Consider the following 22,675-nt stretch of genomic DNA (forward strand, 5'->3'; position numbering starts at 1 on the left):
CCCACTTTTATAATAAAAAACGAAGTGACAGATGTCAGGAGAAAGCTTGGGTCTACTCCCCGAGGAGCACGCTGTGCCCAAAACTAATATGGCCGCTCCTGTCATGAATGTTCGTCACATGACACTGAGGAGCCTTCCCATTGGTTGTTCTGGATGACATTTGCTTGGCAGCAATTTCGAGTACTGATCAGCAGATTCGCGTCAGGAATGTTACAGCGGCTGTCATCATCCAGAGCGGAGGATTCATCTATAACAATGTATAATACGGTGCTGGTGTGCGCATAACGGCTCAATGTACACAATGGTATCATGAATATGTCTGGAGCTATAAGGATCTGTTCACACAGGAAAAAGAAATGCTGCAAAAATCGTGCGGGTTCTGTCTACAACACACTACAGCACATTACCACACACTACAGCACATTACCACACACTACAGCACATTACTACACACTACAGCACATTACCACACACTACAGCACATTACTACACACTACAGCACATTACCACACACTACAACACATTACCACACACTACAGCACATTACCACACACTACAGCACATTACCACACACTACAGCACATTACCACACACTACAGCACATTACCACACACTACCACTCACTACAGCACATTACCACACACTACAGCACATTACCACACACTACAGCACATTACCACACACTACAGCACATTACCACACACTACAGCACATTACTACACACTACAGCACATTACCACACACTACAGCACATTACCACACACTACAGCACATTACTACACACTACAGCACATTACCACTCACTACAGCACATTACCACACACTACAGCACATTACCACACACTACAGCACATTACCACACACTACAGCACATTACTACACACTACAGCACACTACAGCACATTACCACACACTACAGCACATTACCACACACTACAGCACACTACAGCACATTACCACACACTACAGCACATTACTACACACTACAGCACATTACCACTCACTACAGCACACTACAGCACATTACCACACACTACAGCACACTACAGCACATTACCACACACTACAGCACATTACTACACACTACAGCACATTACCACTCACTACAGCACATTACCACACACTACAGCACACTACAGCACACTACAGCACATTACCACACACTACAGCACACTACAGCACATTACCACACACTACAGCACATTACCACACACTACAGCACACTACAGCACACTACCACACACTACAGCACATTACCACACACTACAGCACATTACCACACACTACAGCACATTACCACACACTACAGCACATTACTACACACTACAGCACATTACCACTCACTACTACACACTACAGCACATTACCACACACTACTACACACTACAGCACATTACTACACACTACAGCACATTACCACACACTACAGCACATTACCACACACTACAGCACATTACCACACACTACAGCACATTACCACACACTACTACACACTACAGCACATTACTACTCACTACAGCACATTACTACACACTACAGCACATTACTACACACTACAGCACATTACTACACACTACAGCACATTACCACACACTACAGCACATTACCACACACTACAGCACACTACCACTCACTACAGCACATTACTACACACTACAGCACATTACCACACACTACAGCACATTACCACACACTACAGCACATTACCACACACTACAGCACATTACTACACACTACAGCACATTACCACACACTACAGCACATTACCACACACTACAGCACATTACCACACACTACAGCACATTACCACTCACTACAGCACATTACAGCACATTACCACACACTACAGCACATTACCACACACTACAGCACATTACTACACACTACAGCACATTACCACACACTACTACACACTACAGCACATTACCACACACTACAGCACATTACCACACACTACAGCACATTACTACACACTACAGCACATTACCACACACTACAGCACATTACTACACACTACAGCACATTACTACACACTACAGCACATTACCACTCACTACAGCACATTACCACACACTACAGCACATTACCACACACTGCAGCACATTACCACACACTACAGCACATTACTACTCACTACAGCACATTACCACACACTACAGCACATTACTACACACTACAGCACATTACTACACACTACAGCACATTACTACACACTACAGCACATTACCACTCACTACTACACACTACAGCACATTACCACACACTACAGCACATTACCACACACTACAGCACATTACTACACACTACAGCACATTACCACACACTACAGCACATTACTACACACTACAGCACATTACTACACACTACAGCACATTACTACACACTACAGCACATTACCACTCACTACTACACACTACAGCACACTACCACTCACTACAGCACACTACCACTCACTACAGCACACTACCACTCACTACTGCCCACGGCATCAGGGGGCCCGCTCCTGCAATACACTAGGACGCCTGAGCCGCCATCATTTGCAGCACCCAGTGACTGAGGGGGCCTCCCGGGTTCTTGGTTCTTGGTGGCTTGGTAGTCAGTTGGGGGGCCCAGTGGTCAGTTTGCTATGGGGCCCAGCCACTTCTAGTTACCCTCCTGCTCACACTGCCCCGGCTGTATCTCAGGAGTGACACCAATGTGATCAGTAACTTCTCATGTCTAATCATAGTGATGCTGTAAAGTGTCCCTGACCTGCAAATACAACTTCAAAATGTTGTAGAGATATACATATACTACTATAGAGATATACATATAATACTATAGAGAAATACATATAATACTATAGAGATATACATATAATACTATAGAGATATACATATAATACTATAGAGATATACATATAATACTATAGAGATATACATATAATACTATAGAGATATACATATAATACTATAGAGATATACATATAATACTATAGAGATACATATAATACTATAGAGATATACATATACTATAGAGATATACATATAATACTATAGAGAAATACATATAATACTATAGAGATATACATATACTATAGAGATATACATATAATACTATAGAGATATACATATACTATAGAGATATACATATACTATAGAGATATACATATAATACTATAGAGATATACATATAATACTATAGAGATATACATATACTATAGAGATATACATATACTATAGAGATATACATATAATACTATAGAGAAATACATATAATACTATAGAGATATACATATACTATAGAGATATACATATACTATAGAGATATACATATAATACTATAGAGATATACATATACTATAGAGATATACATATACTACTATAGAGATATACATATAATGTTATATAGAGATATACATATACTATAGATATACTGATTATATTATATAATAATTGCTGCAGGGCATGCTGGGCCTTGTGGTGTCCTCTATATACTGATTATATAATAATTGCTGCAGGGCATGCTGGGCCTTGTGGTTTCCTCTATATACTGATTATATAATAATAGCTGCAGGGCATGCTGGGCCTTGTGGTGTCCTCTATATACTGATTATATAATAATTGCTGCAGGGCATGCTGGGCCTTGTGGTTTCCTCTATATACTGATTATATAATAATTGCTGCAGGGCATGCTGGGCCTTGTGGTGTCCTCTATATACTGATTATATAATAATTGCTGCAGGGCATGCTGGGACTTGTGGTTTCCTCTATGTACTGATTATATAATAATAGCTGCAGGGCATGCTGGGCCTTGTGGTTTCCTCTATGTACTGATTATATAATAATAGCTGCAGGGCATGCTGGGCCTTGTGGTGTCCTCTATATACTGATTATATTATATAATAGCTGCAGGGCATGCTGGGCCTTGTGGTGTCCTCTATATACTGATTATATAATAATAGCTGCAGGGCATGCTGGGCCTTGTGGTGTCCTCTATATACTGATTATATAATAATAGCTGCAGGGCATGCTGGGCCTTGTGGTGTCCTCTATATACTGATTATATAATAATAGCTGCAGGGCATGCTGGGCCTTGTGGTGTCCTCTATATACTGATTATATAATAATAGCTGCAGGGCATGCTGGGCCTTGTGGTGTCCTCTATATACTGATTATATAATAATAGCTGCAGGGCATGCTGGGCCTTGTGGTGTCCTCTATATACTGATTATATAATAATTACTGCAGGGCATGCTGGGCCTTGTGGTGTCCTCTATATACTGATTATATAATAATAGCTGCAGGGCATGCTGGGCCTTGTGGTGTCCTCTATATACTGATTATATTATATAATAGCTGCAGGGCATGCTGGGCCTTGTGGTGTCCTCTATATACTGATTATATAATAATAGCTGCAGGGCATGCTGGGCCTTGTGGTGTCCTCTATATACTGATTATATAATAATAGCTGCAGGGCATGCTGGGCCTTGTGGTGTCCTCTATATACTGATTATATAATAATTACTGCAGGGCATGCTGGGCCTTGTGGTTTCCTCTATGTACTGATTATATAATAATTGCTGCAGGGCATGCTGGGACTTGTAGTTTCCTCTATATACTGATTGTATTATATAATAGCTGCAGGGCATGCTGGGACTTGTGGTTTCCTCTATGTACTGATTATATAATAATAGCTGCAGGGCATGCTGGGCCTTGTGGTGTCCTCTATATACTGATTATATTATATAATAATTGCTGCAGGGCATGCTGGGCCTTGTGGTGTCCTCTATATACTGATTGTATTATATAATAGCTGCAGGGCATGCTGGGCCTTGTGGTGTCCTCTATATACTGATTATATTATAATAGCTGCAGGGCATGCTGGGCCTTGTGGTGTCCTCTATATACTGATTATATAATAATTGCCTCAGGACGGCTGCAGGTGGCTGTGTGGAATCTGCCACGTGACGTCACGGCGCCGGGTTTACTCATGCCGAGGGGGCGGGGCCTCAGAAAGAGGCGGGAAATCAGCGGAGAACTCAAATCCGGGAGTCACCGGGAGACGGGAGAACTGGCGGAGCGGCCGGAGAAAGCGGAGAGGAGCCCGGCGGGGGGACAGAGCGGGCGGCCGGTGAGTGCTGAGGGGAGGCCGGATGTCCTACCATGTAGTATCTGTATGGCCGCAACACGTAGGGATGCTTCACACTATGCGGCTTACGGTGACGTTTCTGCTCTTACTGTGCTACTCTATAGGGGGGGGTATTATACTATATAGGGGGGGGGGGGGTGTATTATACTATATAGGGGGGGGGGTATTATACTATATAGGGGGGGGGGGTATTATACTATATAGGGGGGAGGGGGGTATTATACTATATAGGGGGGAGGGGGGTATTATACTATATAGGGGGGAGGGGGGTATTATACTATATAGGGGGGGGGTATAATACTACTCTATAGGGGGGGTATTATACTATATAGGGGGGGTTATTATACTACTCTATAGGGGGGGTATTATACTATATAGGGGGGGTATTATACTATATAGGGGGGGTATTATACTATATAGGGGGGGTATTATACTATATAGGGGGGGTATTATACTATATAGGGGGGGGTTATTATACTATATAGGGGGGGGTTATTATACTATATAGGGGGGGGTTATTATACTATATAGGGGGGGGTTATTATACTATATAGGGGGGGGTTATTATACTATATAGGGGGGGTTATTATACTATATAGGGGGGGGTTATTATACTATATAGGGGGGGTATTATACTATATAGGGGGGGGTGTATTATACTATATAGGGGGGGGTATTATACTATATAGGGGGGGGTATTATACTATATAGGGGGGGTATTATACTATATAGGGGGGGGTGTATTATACTATAGGGGGGGGTGTATTATACTATTCTATAGGGGGGGGGTGTATTATACTATTCTATAGGGGGGGGGTGTATTATACTATTCTATAGGGGGGGGGTGTATTATACTATTCTATAGGGGGGGGGGTGTATTATACTATTCTATAGGGGGGGGGGTGTATTATACTATTCTATAGGGGGGGGGGTGTATTATACTATTCTATAGGGGGGGGGTGTATTATACTATTCTATAGGGGGGGGGTGTATTATACTATTCTATAGGGGGGGGTGTATTATACTATTCTATAGGGGGGGGTGTATTATACTATTCTATAGGGGGGGGGTGTATTATACTATTCTATAGGGGGGGGTTGTATTATACTATTCTATAGGGGGGGGTGTATTATACTATTCTATAGGGGGGGGTGTATTATACTATTCTATAGGGGGGGGGTGTATTATACTATTCTATAGGGGGGGGGTGTATTATACTATTCTATAGGGGGGGGGTGTATTATACTATTCTATAGGGGGGGGGTGTATTATACTATTCTATAGGGGGGGGTGTATTATACTATTCTATAGGGGGGGGGTGTATTATACTATTCTATAGGGGGGGGGTACTTTGCCACTGTATAGGGGGGTTATTATACTATTCCATAGGGGGTTATTATACCATTCTATATAGGGGAGGCTGTTATACCATTCTATAGGTGGTGGGAGTTTATATACCGCTCTATAGGGGAGGACGTTATACCATATTATAAGGAGATTATACCTGTGGGGGTAGTTATACGTTGCTATGTATACGGGTTCCTCCCTCCATCAGTCAGTCACCTCCCGCCCTGTTGATTCCTCAGTCTCCCCGATCAGCGTTGCGCTCGTCAGGTCTTGTTCACACTGCGCCTCAGCTCCTTTCGTTCCGTCTGGACACATGACACTATTTGGTTGGCTTTAGCATATTTGTGGGGGTCCAGGACATTCGCCTCGCTTTGTTACTATCATCAGGGGTGGAGTGGCAGGTGAGGCGGAGAGGCAGCCGTGGCTGCTTATAGTGAGGTGCGGGGGGTGGAGCTGTGGCTGCTTATAGTGAGGTGCGGGGGGTGGAGCTGTGGCTGCTTATAGTGAGGTGCGGGGGGTGGAGCTGTGGCTGCTTATAGTGAGGTGCGGGGGGTGGAGCTGTGGCTGCTTATAGTGAGGTGCGGGGGGTGGAGCGGTGGCCGCTTATAGTGAGGTGCGGGGGGTGGAGCGGCGGCCGCTTATAGTGAGGTGCGGGGGGTGGAGCGGCGGCCGTGGCTGCTTATAGTGAGGTGGGGGGGGGGCGCGGGAGCGGCTGCATAGTCGGTAGTCTCGCTGTGTTTTCTGCTGATTTGTACTTGTACCTGAGATGTGAAAAAAAAATATATATATAAAATATGGTTATATTGGTGAATGTTACTTGTCCTGTACGTCTCCTCCATCCCTGCCATTATATTATGTAATCTAACCGCTTCCTCTCCATGTTCTTTAGTTGCCGCCGTCTTCATTACCCATAGTGAATGCTGTGAACATTGGATCCAAGATGCAGAGAGGCAGTAAGTATATATGTATACAGTGTCTTATCACTACTGTGTGAATCTTACAGTGATATATCTGTCTATACCGGGACATGTACTCAGGATATCTATTAGGGATGCACTGAAATATCGCTACTATTAGAGATGAGCGAATCGCGTTCGGCATGTGATTAGCGGGGGCTGCTGAACTTGGGAAAAAGCCCTAAGGTTGTCTGGAAAACATAGAAGCAGCCAATGACTATATCCATGTTTTCCACATAGCCTTAGGGCTTTATCCAACTCCAGCAGCCACCGCTAATCAAATGCCGAACGTTCGGGTTTGGATCGACTCCAACTGCTCCAGGGTCGCTCATCTCTAGCTACTATCGATATTTTGGGTTAAAAAAAACAAAACTGTTCTTTGTTAAGCTGCACAGTAGCACTGCTTAACAGAGTGTACGTGGTGGGCTTCAGGATGGCGGGCCTGCCATGTGTTTGCTTAGTGACGACCTCCTCCCTACTGTGGTTTGTCCGCTGCCCCCGCCCCCACCATGCCAAAATTCACCTGATTTGCTAAACTTGTGCTCCTATTGCCGCCTCCCGTTCTCCATTGGATGCTCCACCTGCCTGGTCCTAGCTGTAACTTCTATGGTCGCGCAACTTCACCACTTTAGGCTGCTGCCCCAGCTTCTCTCTGTTCCCATGCAGGTAACACATCATTATGAGACGGCCCTCCCTCCATCTGTGTGTCCCCGCTGCGGCTGAACGGACTCGGAATGTCAGAATTAGCTGCAGTTATGCTTCCTGCCTATTATCGTTGCAGACTCATGGAAGGGCCCTCCGATCGTCCAGTTATCGTCCATTAAGCATTTCCATCCCAGGCTTTTTCTGATTTAACTTGTCCCAGAATCCTCAGGATCCCTTCTCCAGAAAGTTGTGCTGTATTCGGCTTGCTCCATCCTATGCACGCTCCAGTAGTTTTGCTGTATTCTGCTCGCTCCCTCCTGTGCTCGCTCCCTCCTGTGCTCGCTCCCTCCTGTGCTCGCTCCGTCCTGTGCACGCTCCGGATGTTGTGCTGTATTCTGCTCGCTCCGTCCTATGCACGCTCCGGATGTTGTGCTGTATTCGCCTCATTTGTGGTCGCGGATCAGAGTGTGCGTAGAGGATGAATGGAGCTGCTGGAGAGTTGTGCTGTATTTGGCTCCTCAAATTTAAAGGATTTATCCAGTGCTTTAAAAACAATGGGTGCGTTTTGAAACTCTGTTCCATTGAAGTTAATGGAGCTTAAAGGGGTACTCCAGCGGGGGGGAGGTGGGGCACTTTTTCGCTGGGACCAGGGACGAGTTGGCTGAGGGAAAAGATGTACACTCACCTCCCCGCTTCCAGCGGCGGGTCCCGCGGCGCTCCGGTTCCTGGCCGATTCCTGTTGTCTGACGCGGGCCCGAGACGTGACGTCTCCGGTCTGCTCAGCCAGTCAGTGAAGGAGGCGGGATCTGAGCGGACTTGAAATGGATCCCCACTCCTTCACTGGCTGGCTGAGCAGACCTGAGACGTCACATTTCGGCCCGCGTCAGACACCAGGAAGCGGCCGGGCGCCGTGATGCGGGACCCCCCACCTCCCAGGGAGCTCCATGTCGACACCACAGCTCCTTAGTGGCCACGGCTCGGAGGATGAATTGAGCTGTCGGAAAGTTAAGGCCAAGGCCTTAACCCTTTAAGGACAGAACAAATTTCGATTTTTGCGTTTTCGGTTTTTCCTCCTTGTGCATAAAAGGCCATAGCACTTGCATTTTTCCACCTAGAGACCCACATGAGCCCTTATTTTTTGCGGCACTAATTGTACTTTGCAATGACGGCTGAATTTTTGCATTTGGTACACTGCGAAACCAGAAAAAAATTCAATGTGTGGTGAAATTGAAAAAAAAAAAACGCATTTTGTTTATTTGGGGGGATTGTGTTATTACGCCATTCGCCCTGGGGTAAAACTGACTTGTTATATATGTTCCTCAAGTCGTTACGATTAAAACGATATGTAACATGTTTAACTTATATTGTATCTGATGGCCTGTAAAAAATTTAACCATTGTCAACAAATATACGACACTTAAAGCGCTCCATTCCCCGGCTTATAGCGCTTTTATCCTTTGGTCTATGGGGCTGTGTCAGGTGTCATTTTTTGCGCCATGATGTGTTCTTTCTATCGGTACCTTGATTGCGCATATACGACTTTTTGATCGCTTTTTATTACAATTTTTCTGGATTTGATGCGACCAAAAATGCGCAATTTTGCACTTTGGGATTTTTTGGCGCTGACGCAGTTTACCGTGCGAGATCAGGATTGTGATAGTTCGGGCGATTACGCCTGCGGCGATAGCAAACATGTTTATTTATTTACTTTTATTTATAACCTGGGAAAAGGGGGGTGATTCAGACTTTTATTAGGGGAGGGGGCTTTTTACTAATAATGACATTTTTTTTTTTTTTTTTTTTTTTTTTTTTTTTAAGTTTTAAAATTATAAAAGAAGCCCCCCTGGGGTTAGGGTTATTCCCCCTGGGGGACTTCTAGTATAAGTGCTCTGATCTCTCATTGAGATCTCTGCAGCATAGATATGCTGCAGAGATCCATGAGATAGGCACTCGTTTACTTCCGGCTGCTGCAGCCGAAAACGAACGAGTGCCGAGCCGGGGACGGCGCCATCTTGGAGCGGTCCCCGGCCGGCTTCATTTACGGAGATCGCTCCTCCGGGATAACATCCCGGGGGAGCGATCTCCCCACTAGACACCAGGGATGACTCTGCGTCCGGTAATCGGATGCAGCTGTCATGTTTGACAGCTGCATCTGATTACTGTATTAGCGGGCACGGCGATCGGACCGTGCCCGCTAATACCTACGGTCCCGGGCTACACGCAGCACCCGGGACCGGCGCGGTTCAGAGCTCTGAACTCCCTTACCGGCATCAGGACGTAAATTTACGCCCGATGTCGTTAAGGGTTTCGTTAAGGGGTTAAAGGATAACTATCAGCAGGTTAGACTAATCTAACCTACTGATAGCTCTGTATTAAGCACAAGGCGCTGAGGATGAAGGAATGTCTCTTAACTTCATCTTCAGCACCATTCCCATGCTGTTAGTTGTGCCCAGTAAGCCGGTAGGAGACATATCTTCATCATCAGCCCCCTGTGCCCACTAGGGAGCTACTGCTAGCTACTATATGGTGTCATAAGGCTGTGATGTAATAACTAGTATAGTATATTCTGCTCCTACATGGCAGCTGTCTGTATCTAGCATTAGTGTGTAGTAAGGAAGCACTGTGCATGCACTATGGTTCTGTGGTGCTGCCTACTTTATACTGGAGATTAATGGACACCTTGTGTTTTCCCCACAGTTACCGGTGATATACTGATAACCTTCTTTTACTGTGTTACAGAGGGAGGAACCCAGGGGAGAGGCGTGAAGATGAAACCAGGTCATCCACCAGCGAAAAACCTTCCAGACAATGGACCCACACAGAAGCCCCTTACTGGGAGAGTGTTTTACCTGGACGTCGCCTCGAGAGTGGCAGCTGAAAAACTGGAGAAAGACATAAAAGAGCTGGGAGGGGTAAGTGCCGTGCCTCGTGCTTCTACCTGGATAAACATTAAAGCGAGTGTAACACCTAACAGGCTGTATCAAGTGTTACATACCATCGCATGCTGTGGCCCGTTTACTAATAGGTCGCATTATTTTCACCTGAATAGCTATATGCAAATCTGGTTAGTTGTGCCGCCTGCTCTTCTCACCACCTCCAGTCTCCTTCCTGCCTGGCCTGTGAGTGCCGCCCCATCTCAGCTTGTCATCAGAGCGGGATATGAATCCCTCTGAGCACACTGATGACGTGCTGAGATGGGGCCGGGCAGCTGAATGCAGGAAGTGACTAAGTAGCCATCATGTGAAAGAGCTTGTCCCCGAACCCTTTGCCTCCTAGGGTAATATTCCCCAATCTGTGGCTCTCTGCCATTGGAGAATAACAATTCCCAGCATGCCCTGCAGGTTGCAGTTTGAGAGCCACAAGTTTGGGAACACTTATAGCAGGGGTCTCACTTTATCCTCTATGAACCGAAGCAGAAGGCAGAACCCGCTCTGTACATGTTATAAACGGTTGCAGGACATTACAGTACAGCTAAACGTGTGTGTGTTTTGCTCTTGTCTTTATTGTAGACTGTCGAAGGATTTCTTAGTAAAGAGATAAGTTGTCTAATCACAAGTAAGAAGGAAGCAAAGTGTACAAAGTCGCTGAAATACCCGTTCTCCATGCCGAGTCCTGAACCGGCCCAGAATTCAGGGAGTAGCTCTGCTCGACCGAGCGGTCATAGGGGAGACGGCAAGAATGGGAGCGCTAGTAAGAAGCCAGAAAAGGTAAGAGGTTTATGGCTCCGCTCTATACCCTGTATTCTCTGCACACCCATTTACTTGTAATATAGAGCTCTATGGGCTGTAGAGGACAGTATGGAGGTGCTTCTTCAAAAACTGCCCATTGGGTTGTACCTCAGCAATATTCACTCCTTGTACAAAGCGGCCATGCCTTTATAATCTCGTGTAACCCTTTCAGTGGCGCTGTAAGGGTAGGTTCACGTACGCCACAGCTTTAGGCCATCGCTTTCTGTAGTAACTTCCACCACAGAATCCTTGCATACAGCTTTAGATGTGGACTTGCTGCAAATCCACAGTCATAAGGTAACGGCATACTGAGGTGACAGAATACTCTGGTCTCTCTTCTCTATACACTATAAGGCCGCACCCTAAATCTGTCACTGTTGGGAGGTCCTAAATGACTCCTCATTAAAGGTAAGTAAATCTGCAATAAAGGTCCCTGTATACATTAGACTTTTGTTGGCTGTATGGGGCTCCACTGACAGATGATGCTGGTGGAGATCAGGTGTGATGGAGAGACTTGCTCAATGGTTTGGCAAAGTTCTCTGAACCTGAACGCTGAGCAATTGTCTTCCAGCATCTGGAGAAATTGCATGTCGCCCCAGGGAGTCAAGGGAAATATGGATATAGGCCATATGTGGAATCCGTGTATTTCTGGTAGAACCAGGGCTGTGGAGTCAGTAAGCCGCAGCTCAGACTCCTGAATTTTATCAGGACCGACTCCCGACTCAGACTCCTGCTCCTTCAGATACCAGGGGAGTTATTTATCACACTGGTTCAGCAGCTTCTCCCTAATGTCCTACATGATCCTGGGGCGACTTCTGAGTGAATAAAGGAATACTGTATATAAAGCAGCTTCTCCTGTGGGTGCAGCCAGTCTCCAGCCTTCATGTCCTGAACAACTCACAACTAGACTAGATGGAGCAGGTGGTTTTTCCTGCTGACAATCTTCAATGTTTCTAACTAATATTTACCACAGAAACACTGCTAACACTGTCAAATCCCTGTGACACAGAGGGGTCAGCCATACTGATAGTCACACATAGTGATGTTGAGGGTCACTGTGGGGGCAAGCAATAACACACACACACACACACACGCGCACGCCACACTGAGGACTGAGGTTACTGCTACACTACTTATGTCTTTTCCTCCTCCTCTATATTACACAGGATATCTCCATATTACACTGCTGCTCATATACAGGCATCAGGAAGAGAACAGCACAGATCTCCCCCCCCACACAATGGACTCTTCCAGCTCAGAAACAAACTGCCAAATAGTGACCGACAACTTTTCCCCGACCACCCTTATCTAATCGGGCCAGTGTCTTATTAGAATGTTGCTCATAAAATATATTGATGAGAAAAACCTATAAAATTCATATCAAAACTCTAAATTGTTTAAAGATTTTTTTTTTTTTTTTTTTTTTAAAGCTGGAGTCGGTACATTTTTTTTTTTTTTTTCCCCGACTCCAGCCAAACCTAGCTCTGACTCCACAGCCCTGGGTAGAACAGTCAGAGCGGTCTCCTCTGCCCCCCCCCAGATATACTCAGCTAAACTGAACCTTCCTATGTATGGGGAGTAGAGATGAGTGAACCAGGAGCAGCTGGAGTCCATCCGAACCCAAACTTTCGGCATGTGATTAGCGGTGGCTGCTGAACTTGGATAAAGCCCTAAGGCCATGTGGAAAACATGGATATAGTTATTGGCTGTATCCATGTTTTCCAGACAACCTTAGAGCTTTATCCAACTTCAGCAGCCCCAGCTAATCACATGCCGATCTGTTCACTCATCTCTAATGGGGAGGACAGGATAGAGAAATGTTATCGTTTGGCTGGTCTCCCTGAGATCAGTGATCTGTTTCTCTTATGGTTTTACTAGGCATTGCTCCCACCTAGCTAGAATCCTATTCTACACTGATGAGGGGCAACACCCAGGGGCAGCTATATGTGGATGGATACCTGGCCTTGGTTTTTCCTATGTCATTACATTGACTTATAGGGCCACTTAATATGGTGGTTTCCCTACAGGAGCCATTCCTTGGCTGGGTCCTTCCCGGAGGGATATCTGGCTAGTCCTGTGTTTCAAGGATGAGGCTCCACTGGCATTTTTTTATTTTTTTTTTTGCATATTCCTTTTTACCAGGGGGCAATGCACCTAGGATTTCACTGCATTGAGCGCTTTAACCACCTCCTGGCAGTGTTATCTTTGGCTGGTCTCCCTGAGATCAGTGATCTGTTTCTCTTAGGGATAGAGAAATGACAGTCGTTTGTCTGTTATTGAAGGTTTGTGGCCGCCACCTTAAGTATTACCGAATCCGACATGGGAAATTGGACCACTGTATGTTCTCACCTCTTGACAAGATTTTCTATCTGTTGATCTGATAACTTTCTGTTTACAGGAAGATGCGAGCAGAGGGAAGTCATTGCTTAAAAAAGTGATTAAACAACAGGTGAGTCTCTGACTATGTGTTTTTTTTTTTAACGCTGTTTACAGCACACGGCAGTTTCCTTGGAGGTTTGACGAGTGTGCCCTCTGCTGTGGCAGCAGAAGGGTACAAACACACACCGTATACGCAGCGTATTTTCTGCTGCGATACGCAGCAGATTAGATCTAAATAACTGAACACAGCATCAAATCTGCTGCCTATACGGTGTGTGTGTTTGTACCCTAAAGTGGGCTAGTCACTTGAACAAACTTCTGATATGTTATAGCCAGCCATCAGTCAGTGGGGGTCCGGTTGCTGAGACCCCTGCCCCTGCTGTTTTTTTGCGAAAAACGAAAACGCAGTGTGAACCCAGCCTTAGTAGCAATTATAATGGAGACTATTTAACTTCCAGCAATCGTGTCTTCCAGAAGTTCCCTTATTTTGTCTGCTGCTTTAGCGGTGAGAACAGAGATGAAGGGGCAGAGTGCCAAGCACGTCTGCCTGTCTGTCCTAGTGATCGGCGGGGCTCAGCACCTGGATACGTGTGGCCATAACGTGTCAGAGGTCTGTTCAAATGACTGGTCCACTTTAAGGCTATGGTCGCACACAGTATTAGTCAGTGGAAACACAAACACTGCAAATCTCTCCATTATAATTTCTCAGTTCCACTCCTGATATTGGTTACAAATATTGATCTTAATGTGATGAGTGAACATGGCCTAATGCTGCAGCACCTAAAGACATCTCTGAAGACTCCTCCTCACTTAACCACCTGACACAGGGCCGGAGTTTTTTTTGTTTTCACTTTTGCACATCTCAGCTGAATATTTGCTTTATGAACGAATAAATCTAGCATCGTGTTTTTCTATATTTTAACAGGAAATTCTTCCAAAAAACAGCATATTGGCTAATGCATTGAACTGGGGAGTCCGCATCTTACACTTGGATGGTGAGTTATGTTGCTGTCTGTACCGCTAATCCTTGATGGTTTCCGACCTGTTGAAAAGCTGGTCCTTTCTTTTGTTGGATTTCTCCAATAAAATGATCACGTCAGACTGGAGTTTCATTTCACATCTTCTGTATTTATTGTTCAGAAGCAAAAGTATATCTAGAACAGAAGAAGAGATCAGTGCAACCGAAGCCTCAGCGGGAGGTGCCCGCAAAGCCTGTGGTAAGTGAGTGCCGTCACCTCTAAAACCATTATAGCAGCACTTTGAGAAAAGGGGTGTGGGTTGTGTTCCCCCCCCCCCCCCCCCCCCCCCCCCCCCCTGTAACTTTAAAACAACTTTGTGCCAACATGTAACTGCCAGTACCAAGTTGTAGAGGTCCTCACGCCACATCCGGTTTAGGGTTCGGCCTTTCTCTTCTCTTTGAAGAAAATCCTTTTCATTGCTGCGGCTGGGAGTGAATCTGGCGTGGCCTCGACCATCTGTGTCCTAGGCCTGCGGTGCCTCCCTCCAGCCCAGGGGTGTGCTGAAAGTGAAGGGAGCCAGGGAGTGAGGCGCTGCAGGCCTGGGGCACGGATGGTCTAGGCCACACAACATTCACTCAGATCAGAGCGCACCAGTTTACAATGAAAATCAATCTATTCTCTAATGTGAGTAAACTTTCACTAAACGTAGTATACATGTATAGAAATAAAATACAATATGTATATACAGGAAATACAATAAGTCTTTCAATTTCTCATACAGGCAAAACGTCCAGCACGGCGGAAAGTGAAAGGTCGGTGATTACTTAAGTTTCGTTTTTTTACGGGCGCAGAATAATAACGTGACTCTGATTTGAATTTCTTTCTTTTGCAGTCCAGAAACTGAACAGTCCGTTCATCAAGGTGGAGGACAGCGGCAGGTGCGTTCCCTCATTGTACTGAGATCTGAAAGGTTATACGGTCTGTTCTTCTGGACGCTCCTGCGGAAAGACTGTAGCGCCTGTATATGATTCACTACAGTAGTTGGTATTACAGACCTGGCAGAAACCACAATGTAACCTGATGGACATCATTTTCACTGTAGTCGGCCTGGTGCCTGTAGTATCCGTCATACGGTGCATATATTAGTGCTGTTTGGGGGAAAACAGTTAAATATGAGGATTTCATTTGGATGTAGCCAGTTTGTATTAGCTTGCACTGGTATGGCCATATTAAAACACCTATAGCGAATCTGCGCTCGGTGTTCCCTGGCAGAAATCTTTTCGGGTTGCTAGGACGTGGATTTACATAGGACTTATCTGTATCCTAAGCCAGTGATGTCTGTATCAGCGACCCATGCATATGTCCTCTGATTTCTGACAGATCTTTAGATCGGTCTGCCCAGGGCAGTTGCCATGTGGTGCTCTGGGATCTCTCCATGTTCTCAGTTATTGCGCAGGTTTACGCTGTGTATATTTCTGCTGTCTGCACTGAAACTAATGTTACTGTCCTCCATAACTATGTCTTCCAGCCAGTACAGACCCATGTACCTGACGCTCCCCATGTTCCGATCCTTCCAGCCTCTATGCCTGAAGATTAGCAAAGGGTTGCCTCGGAGAACTGGGATTCACAAACTTATCACTATGAAACCTTCAATGGCTAAGAAAACTCTGGATCAGAAACCTGTGGATATCAAACCTATGATGGATCAGAAACCTGTCGATATCAAACCTATGATGGATCAGAAACCTGTTGCTGTTCAGAAAGTGACAGAAGTAAAGCAAAGGTAAATTTGTTGATGGCTCTGAATACCCGAACCTGCGCTTTATAAATGTCGGTGTGTGGACTCCGCTCATTGTTGGCATTCAGACACTTGGGGAACGCAAACTGGAGCAAATCGGGAGAAGTTGCTGCTTTTTACGTTACTCAGGTTCTGGCATAAAAAGTCATAATCGTCCAATATGAAGCCACAATCACACTTTTTTTTTGACAAATTTTGGAGGCAGTAAAACAGTTGCAGTCGAAACAGGCAGGTGTCACTGTAAAGAAAAGAAGAAAAAAAAATGCAACGTTAAAGCCTACTGGTCACTACAAATAACTTTTAACACATCATCAGAGGTTGTTGATCACAGCGGGTCTCTCTGCTGAGTCCTCCTCTGATTGGGGGAGATCTGCAGTGTGATCCACTCTCCTGTCGCCTGAGTATTGTCAATATTTCCCAATGTAATTCTATGAGAGAATATTGATGAAATGCGCAGCTGGCGTTTGGATCGCATTTCCACTCTCTCGCTCTGGCTATGTCTTATCGCAGTAGGTGTCCGCAGTGAGAGCCCCGCCCCTGTAATCAATAACTCCTGACAGGTCTGACATGCCAAACGTTGTTTGTAGTGGCGGCGCCCATTTAACACTTTCAAAAGCGTATAATATAAACTGTAATCCTGGATAATCCCTTTTTATTTTAGCCTTAATAAGACTTGGCACGGACAAGATGAAGGAAACATCGCTCACAATAAATTGAAGGAGCAGAAAAAGCGTGGATACTGTGAGTGTTGCCTTAAGAAATATGAAGACCTGGAGGCTGTAAGTACGATGTTCTGATACCCCTTAGACGGGGCCTCACCATATTTATATGCCAGATATACCTCAGTCGGCCCATTCACGTTAATGGACACCATGCAGTGTACTAATGAGTATGTTCTATATAAGAGTAGGGTCGCTCTTCTGTCAGGGCATGTTCAGAGTCTGTCATGGTCTCCAAACTGCGGCCCTCCAGCTGTTGCAAAACTAAATTTCCTATCATGCCTGGACAGCCAGATCCAAAGCTTTAGCTGTCCAGGCATCATGGGAGTTGTGGTTCCGCAACAGCTGGAGGGCCGCAGTTTGGAGACCCATGGTCTGTGGTGCCACAAAACTGGCCCGGATGGTTGAACTGATGCGAACAGGTCCACATCGATCCCATTGACTCCTATTGGGTCCATTTACTCTGGTGTATTACAGCGTGCTGAGTCTGGGTATGGGGTTTGATACCATCGCTATAGCCTGGAGCGTTCCACACTTATAGATAGGATTCACAATGCACTGATTGACATGTTTTATGGTCTTATTTCTTCTTTCTCTTGTCATCCTAAATGTTGTCCTGTGTTTGTTTTGTTTTTTTGTTTTTTTTGCAGCACCTTCTGAGTCATCAACACAAGAAGTATGCTCAGGGCCCGTACTATCAAGATGTAGATAACCTCATTACATCGTTCGACTTTGACTTTGTTGACTGGTCGAAATTCAGGCAAGAGGCACAAGGGTAATTGTTTCTTAACTCGAACACGCTATACGCTCAATACTTTGTTATTATTATTTGTAACCTATGTACAGAGTCTATACAGGGACAATGTCCAGAAAGTATTCCAGCGAGACAGCCATCCTTAATAAAATCCACTTTTATTTATCTTGGACAAAAATAGAGTAAAACCTCCAACACCTGGATAGTGCAACGCGTTTCGACGTTGGTACGTCTTAATCACTGCATGCGAGGATGGCTGTCTCGCTGGAATACTTTCTGGACATTGCATTTTGACCAGCCCTGTGAGTTCCAGGGCACTAGCGACGCCTCCTACACCACGCTTGCATCTAGGAGAAGGTTCAGACCTGCATCTCAGGCATGTATATGGTTGTAGCGATTTTCTTTTCTTTTCTATACAGGGACCTTGGTATAATGTGATTTGTAGCAGTTGTGTGCCTTCTGTTTCTGCTCTCGGCCTGATTGCTGAGGGGTCTGTCAGTAGAACATGGACAGCATGGTGGCTCAGTGGTTAGCACTGTAGCCTTGCAGCACTGGAGTCCTGGGTTCAAATCCCACCAAGGGCAACATCTGCAAAGAGTTTGTATGTTCTCTCCGTGTTTGCGTGGGTTTCCTCTGGGTACTCCCGGTTTCCTCCCACACCCAAAAAACCCCCAAAACGTACAGATAGGTGAAGTAAGGGAAATAAAAAAATAAAAATGTAGATGAATGATCAAACCCTCTAATTACACAAGTCACCAGAACCCACTAATCTCCGGATCGATGGGATAGAGGGATCGGGCTTGTTGAATTTTGCCATCTTATCCTTTTAGTTCTTCAATGAGTTGTGCAGCGACCAGAGATTGTTTGTTTGCAGAGTTTTTCTCCCCTTCCCCCAATGTCCCACACATGATGCTGTATACAAGGTATAGTTTCTAGCGACTATGTACAGTATATTGTAAAGCTCCACTATAGCTGGCTGGTAGGGCCTTGCTTCTCCACCACAAGTAGGTGGGAAATGGAACAATGTGAAAAAAATAAGTAAGTTGTAAAACTTTTATTTTTATGGGTGTATCCTGTAAAAGCTATACGCCAGGAGTCCTCCTCGATTTATATGCCATTGTATAGCCATAATTCAAAAATAAAGTATACTGTGGCAGTGTCCTCCATGTGATAGCTGTGTAGAGATCCCATCATGCCTTGGTGGCCTATAGCAGCTGGAGAGCCAATGCTTGGGGTACACCGCCATACACAGTTTACTACCTCGTACATGGATTACATTTTAGGATATACTGACCTTTTATTTTTACCTACAGGTCGGGATTATTCATTCCACCTCAAACCGTAAAACAAGTGGATAAAGGATTCCTACCACAGATGAACCATGTTGCCCCCAAATTCAGTAACCTGGAGTCTGGCGCTGTGCAGGGACCCGAATCCATGAAACCCCCGGCTACCACCTGTGTCTTGCTCAGTAATCTGGTTTGCCATTCTGAGCCCATCTTCACCGTCCCCTGCCCCCCTCAGTCCATATGCAGCATCACCGGTGTGACAGACTCCTTCTCCAAGCCGCCCAGTTCACAGGTTATTACACCCACCCATGAGAACATCTCCCCCGCCCAGCTGGCTGAACCTATAAACATTTCACTGGGTCACCATGTAAGTACCCAAAATGACTCTCATCTAAAGGACCCTGATTCCATAAGATTAGTACACCTGGAACTTCCTGACGCTGATCAAAAGGATCACAAGGGTCTAACCGAGCCCGTCAATGACTGCCCCTATAAAAGGCTCAAACTGGACGATTCCTTGTGTTCTGCAACTCTAGAGACTGCGGTGCTGCCCAGGGGTATACCTGAACCCAGCAAGGACTTGACGAGTCTTCCTCTGGGGCAGTCGGATGCATTGTGCCACCTACCTCCCAGCTCTCCCTCCAGCAAACTGCACAGAAAGGTAAAACTGGACCAAAACACAAGAAGGGTGGAGGAGCCTCCCTGTAATCCCTCTAAGGTTTCTGTCCCGCTGGAGGACTGCGTCGTCACCCTATCCAAAGAGAGACTTGAATGTATATTTCGGAGCAGCGAGGACCCGACAGAGTTCTATGGCTTCTCCTGTAACTCTATGGACCCTCAGCAGTGTATACAGGAGCAGCCGTCATCTTACCGACCTGTTCTCTGGTCTTTATTCTCAAGCACAGATTCTGAATCTACTTTTAAAGGTTTTTAATGTTGGATTTTTTATGATTTGTATTTTTGTAAATTTTATTTTACATACGGGGCAAAAAAAAAAACAATCTGTGCTTACTAGAGGGTATTTTATTGATGTGAGAAGAGTTTTTCAAGTGTCGGAAGAAGAGTTAGCCAGGACATACGTGGGTATTATGGACGTAAGAAGCGCGGGGCCAGACCACTGATTCTTCCAGTTCACGTTTGGGCTATAACCTGTGTCATATTACACATGTAGATGACCGACTGGAAGCCCCAGGGTGTTTACATAGTGCAGGCGAGTCAAGCTCAGGCCCTCCAGCTATTGCAACACTACAATTCCCATCATGCCTGGACAGCCAAAGCTAAACCTTCAGCTGTCAGGGATGGTGGGAATTGTAGTCTTTGCAGCTGTTGGAGGGCCTGAGTGACACCTGTGACATAGTGGTTACATCTATGCCTACCAGAAAATATGGTCATTAATTTGATTCTGGATTTACAGTAACATTCACTGTGTATTTCATCCCTGGAACGAGTATGTCCCTACTGTGCCTAGGGTGCTGAGGATGAAGGTAAGTTTTCTTTCTTTCATCCTCAGTGCAGTTTGTAGTTAAAGAGGAAGTCTGGGGTCACCTAAAAGAGAAAAAAACAGCTAGGAAGTACTGAACATAACCTGAGCCTACTTCTTAATCTCCAGGGCTGGGGTCTACTGTCCTCTGTTCAGGTTCCCATTCCCCTGGCTGCTTCCTGGTCTGAGCCAGGATCCGTGTCATGACATGTCTGCAACCGCCGAGGCGGAACCCCACTGTGGCCACTGACCGAGGGGGGGCGCTGTCACAACCTGGGTCCCCACCAGACCAGGAAGCGGCCTGGGGACTGGAACCGAAGCGGGGGACATTGTACCCTTAGAGCTTGGGTCGGGGAAAGTAGGTACATGTTAATGTTGGCCACCTCCTCCCCGACTCTTTTTGGGGAAAAAATGTCCGACCCCAGAATTCGCCTTTTAAATCTCTAGGCTATAAAGGTAATTTGATGCACTGGGGGCAGAACTAACACCCTCAGAGCACCAATCTGCCCTTTGCCACCCCAGCTCTCATCATCAGAGCGGGCCAGATTGGTGCACTTGGGGGTGTTAGTCCTGCACCCAGCGCACCAACCACCTTACTAGCCTACAAACTGCACTGAGGATGAAGGTAAGAAACTCCCCTTCATTGCCCTGTGCGCAGTAGGGACCAGGGACCTATCGGCATGTCGGGGTCCTTTCACACACTGAGATTATCGGACAGATTTCTTTTTAAATCGTTCCTGGCTTTGGCTTCAAAAATCTGTCTGTAAAAGGACTTGGATTTCTTTAACCTGCTGGTAGTTTCCCTTTTTAAATGGTAAAATCTGATAAAAATGGCAGCAGTCTGCGCCGCTTGTATCCAATATGTGAGGATTTTCCCCGTTATCAGTAATATCTGCAGACTTTGTCCTGTGTGGATGAATATTTTTTATAACATTAAGGAATCTAAGAGGGGGAAAAAATGACATTTTATGAACTGTGCAGAATAAATTCTAACTTGTTGGTCTGTACAATTATGGCTGCTTGGACCTCTTACTGATAGATGGCGCCAGAGCCGCCAAAAACCATTTATTTTAAGGGAAAAAAACTAATCCAAATTTTCCACTCCGTGTGCATGATGTACAGGGTCCCTTGCAGGTTTGCTTTGACTCTAATCTGCGCCATCAAACCTGCTGTAGATCCTGTACGTGTGAACCCACCCTAAAGGGGTATTCCACTCACACATAACTTTTGATATGTTGCTGCCCATGGTGAGAATAGCAGTTCCTTCCATACTTGTTATCTATTCAGTCTCCTTCCCCCAGTTCTCAGCTGCTGCTGTCTGCTGAAGACACACAAATCTGTGTGTGAGCTTTTCTCTGTCTCCCCCTCCCCCCTTCTGAGACAGCTGATGTAAACAAGTCTCTGGCAGGCTCTATCTGCAACACTGTAGCTTCTTTGTAATGCTGGGCTGGTTAATCAGTGAGTTTATTACAGAATAACCCTCCCAGCATT

General features: G+C 45.5%; 1 protein-coding gene across 2 annotated transcripts; it reads left to right on the forward strand.

The window, feature by feature from the left end:
* Positions 1-179: 179 nt before the first annotated feature.
* Positions 180-22,194, forward strand: DBF4 (DBF4-CDC7 kinase regulatory subunit). 2 transcript variants are annotated; one of them, XM_069959500.1, is made up of 14 exons: positions 203-257; positions 4,913-5,112; positions 7,367-7,430; positions 10,818-10,990; positions 11,588-11,785; positions 14,205-14,255; positions 15,111-15,180; positions 15,326-15,402; positions 15,926-15,956; positions 16,037-16,082; positions 16,673-16,927; positions 17,604-17,721; positions 18,312-18,436; positions 19,729-22,194. In XM_069959500.1, exons 2-14 carry the CDS (start codon positions 4,972-4,974, stop codon positions 20,636-20,638), a joined length of 2,259 nt encoding a protein of 752 aa, XP_069815601.1. In that variant the 5' UTR covers positions 203-257; positions 4,913-4,971; the 3' UTR covers positions 20,639-22,194. The 2 variants fall into 2 exon arrangements, with proteins under 2 accessions (XP_069815603.1, XP_069815601.1); XM_069959502.1 differs by lacking the exon at positions 4,913-5,112 and having other exon boundaries at positions 180-257.
* The last annotated feature ends 481 nt before the right edge of the window (positions 22,195-22,675 follow it).

This window comes from Dendropsophus ebraccatus, chromosome 2, assembly GCF_027789765.1.
Source record: "Dendropsophus ebraccatus isolate aDenEbr1 chromosome 2, aDenEbr1.pat, whole genome shotgun sequence".
NCBI lineage: Eukaryota > Metazoa > Chordata > Amphibia > Anura > Hylidae > Dendropsophus > Dendropsophus ebraccatus.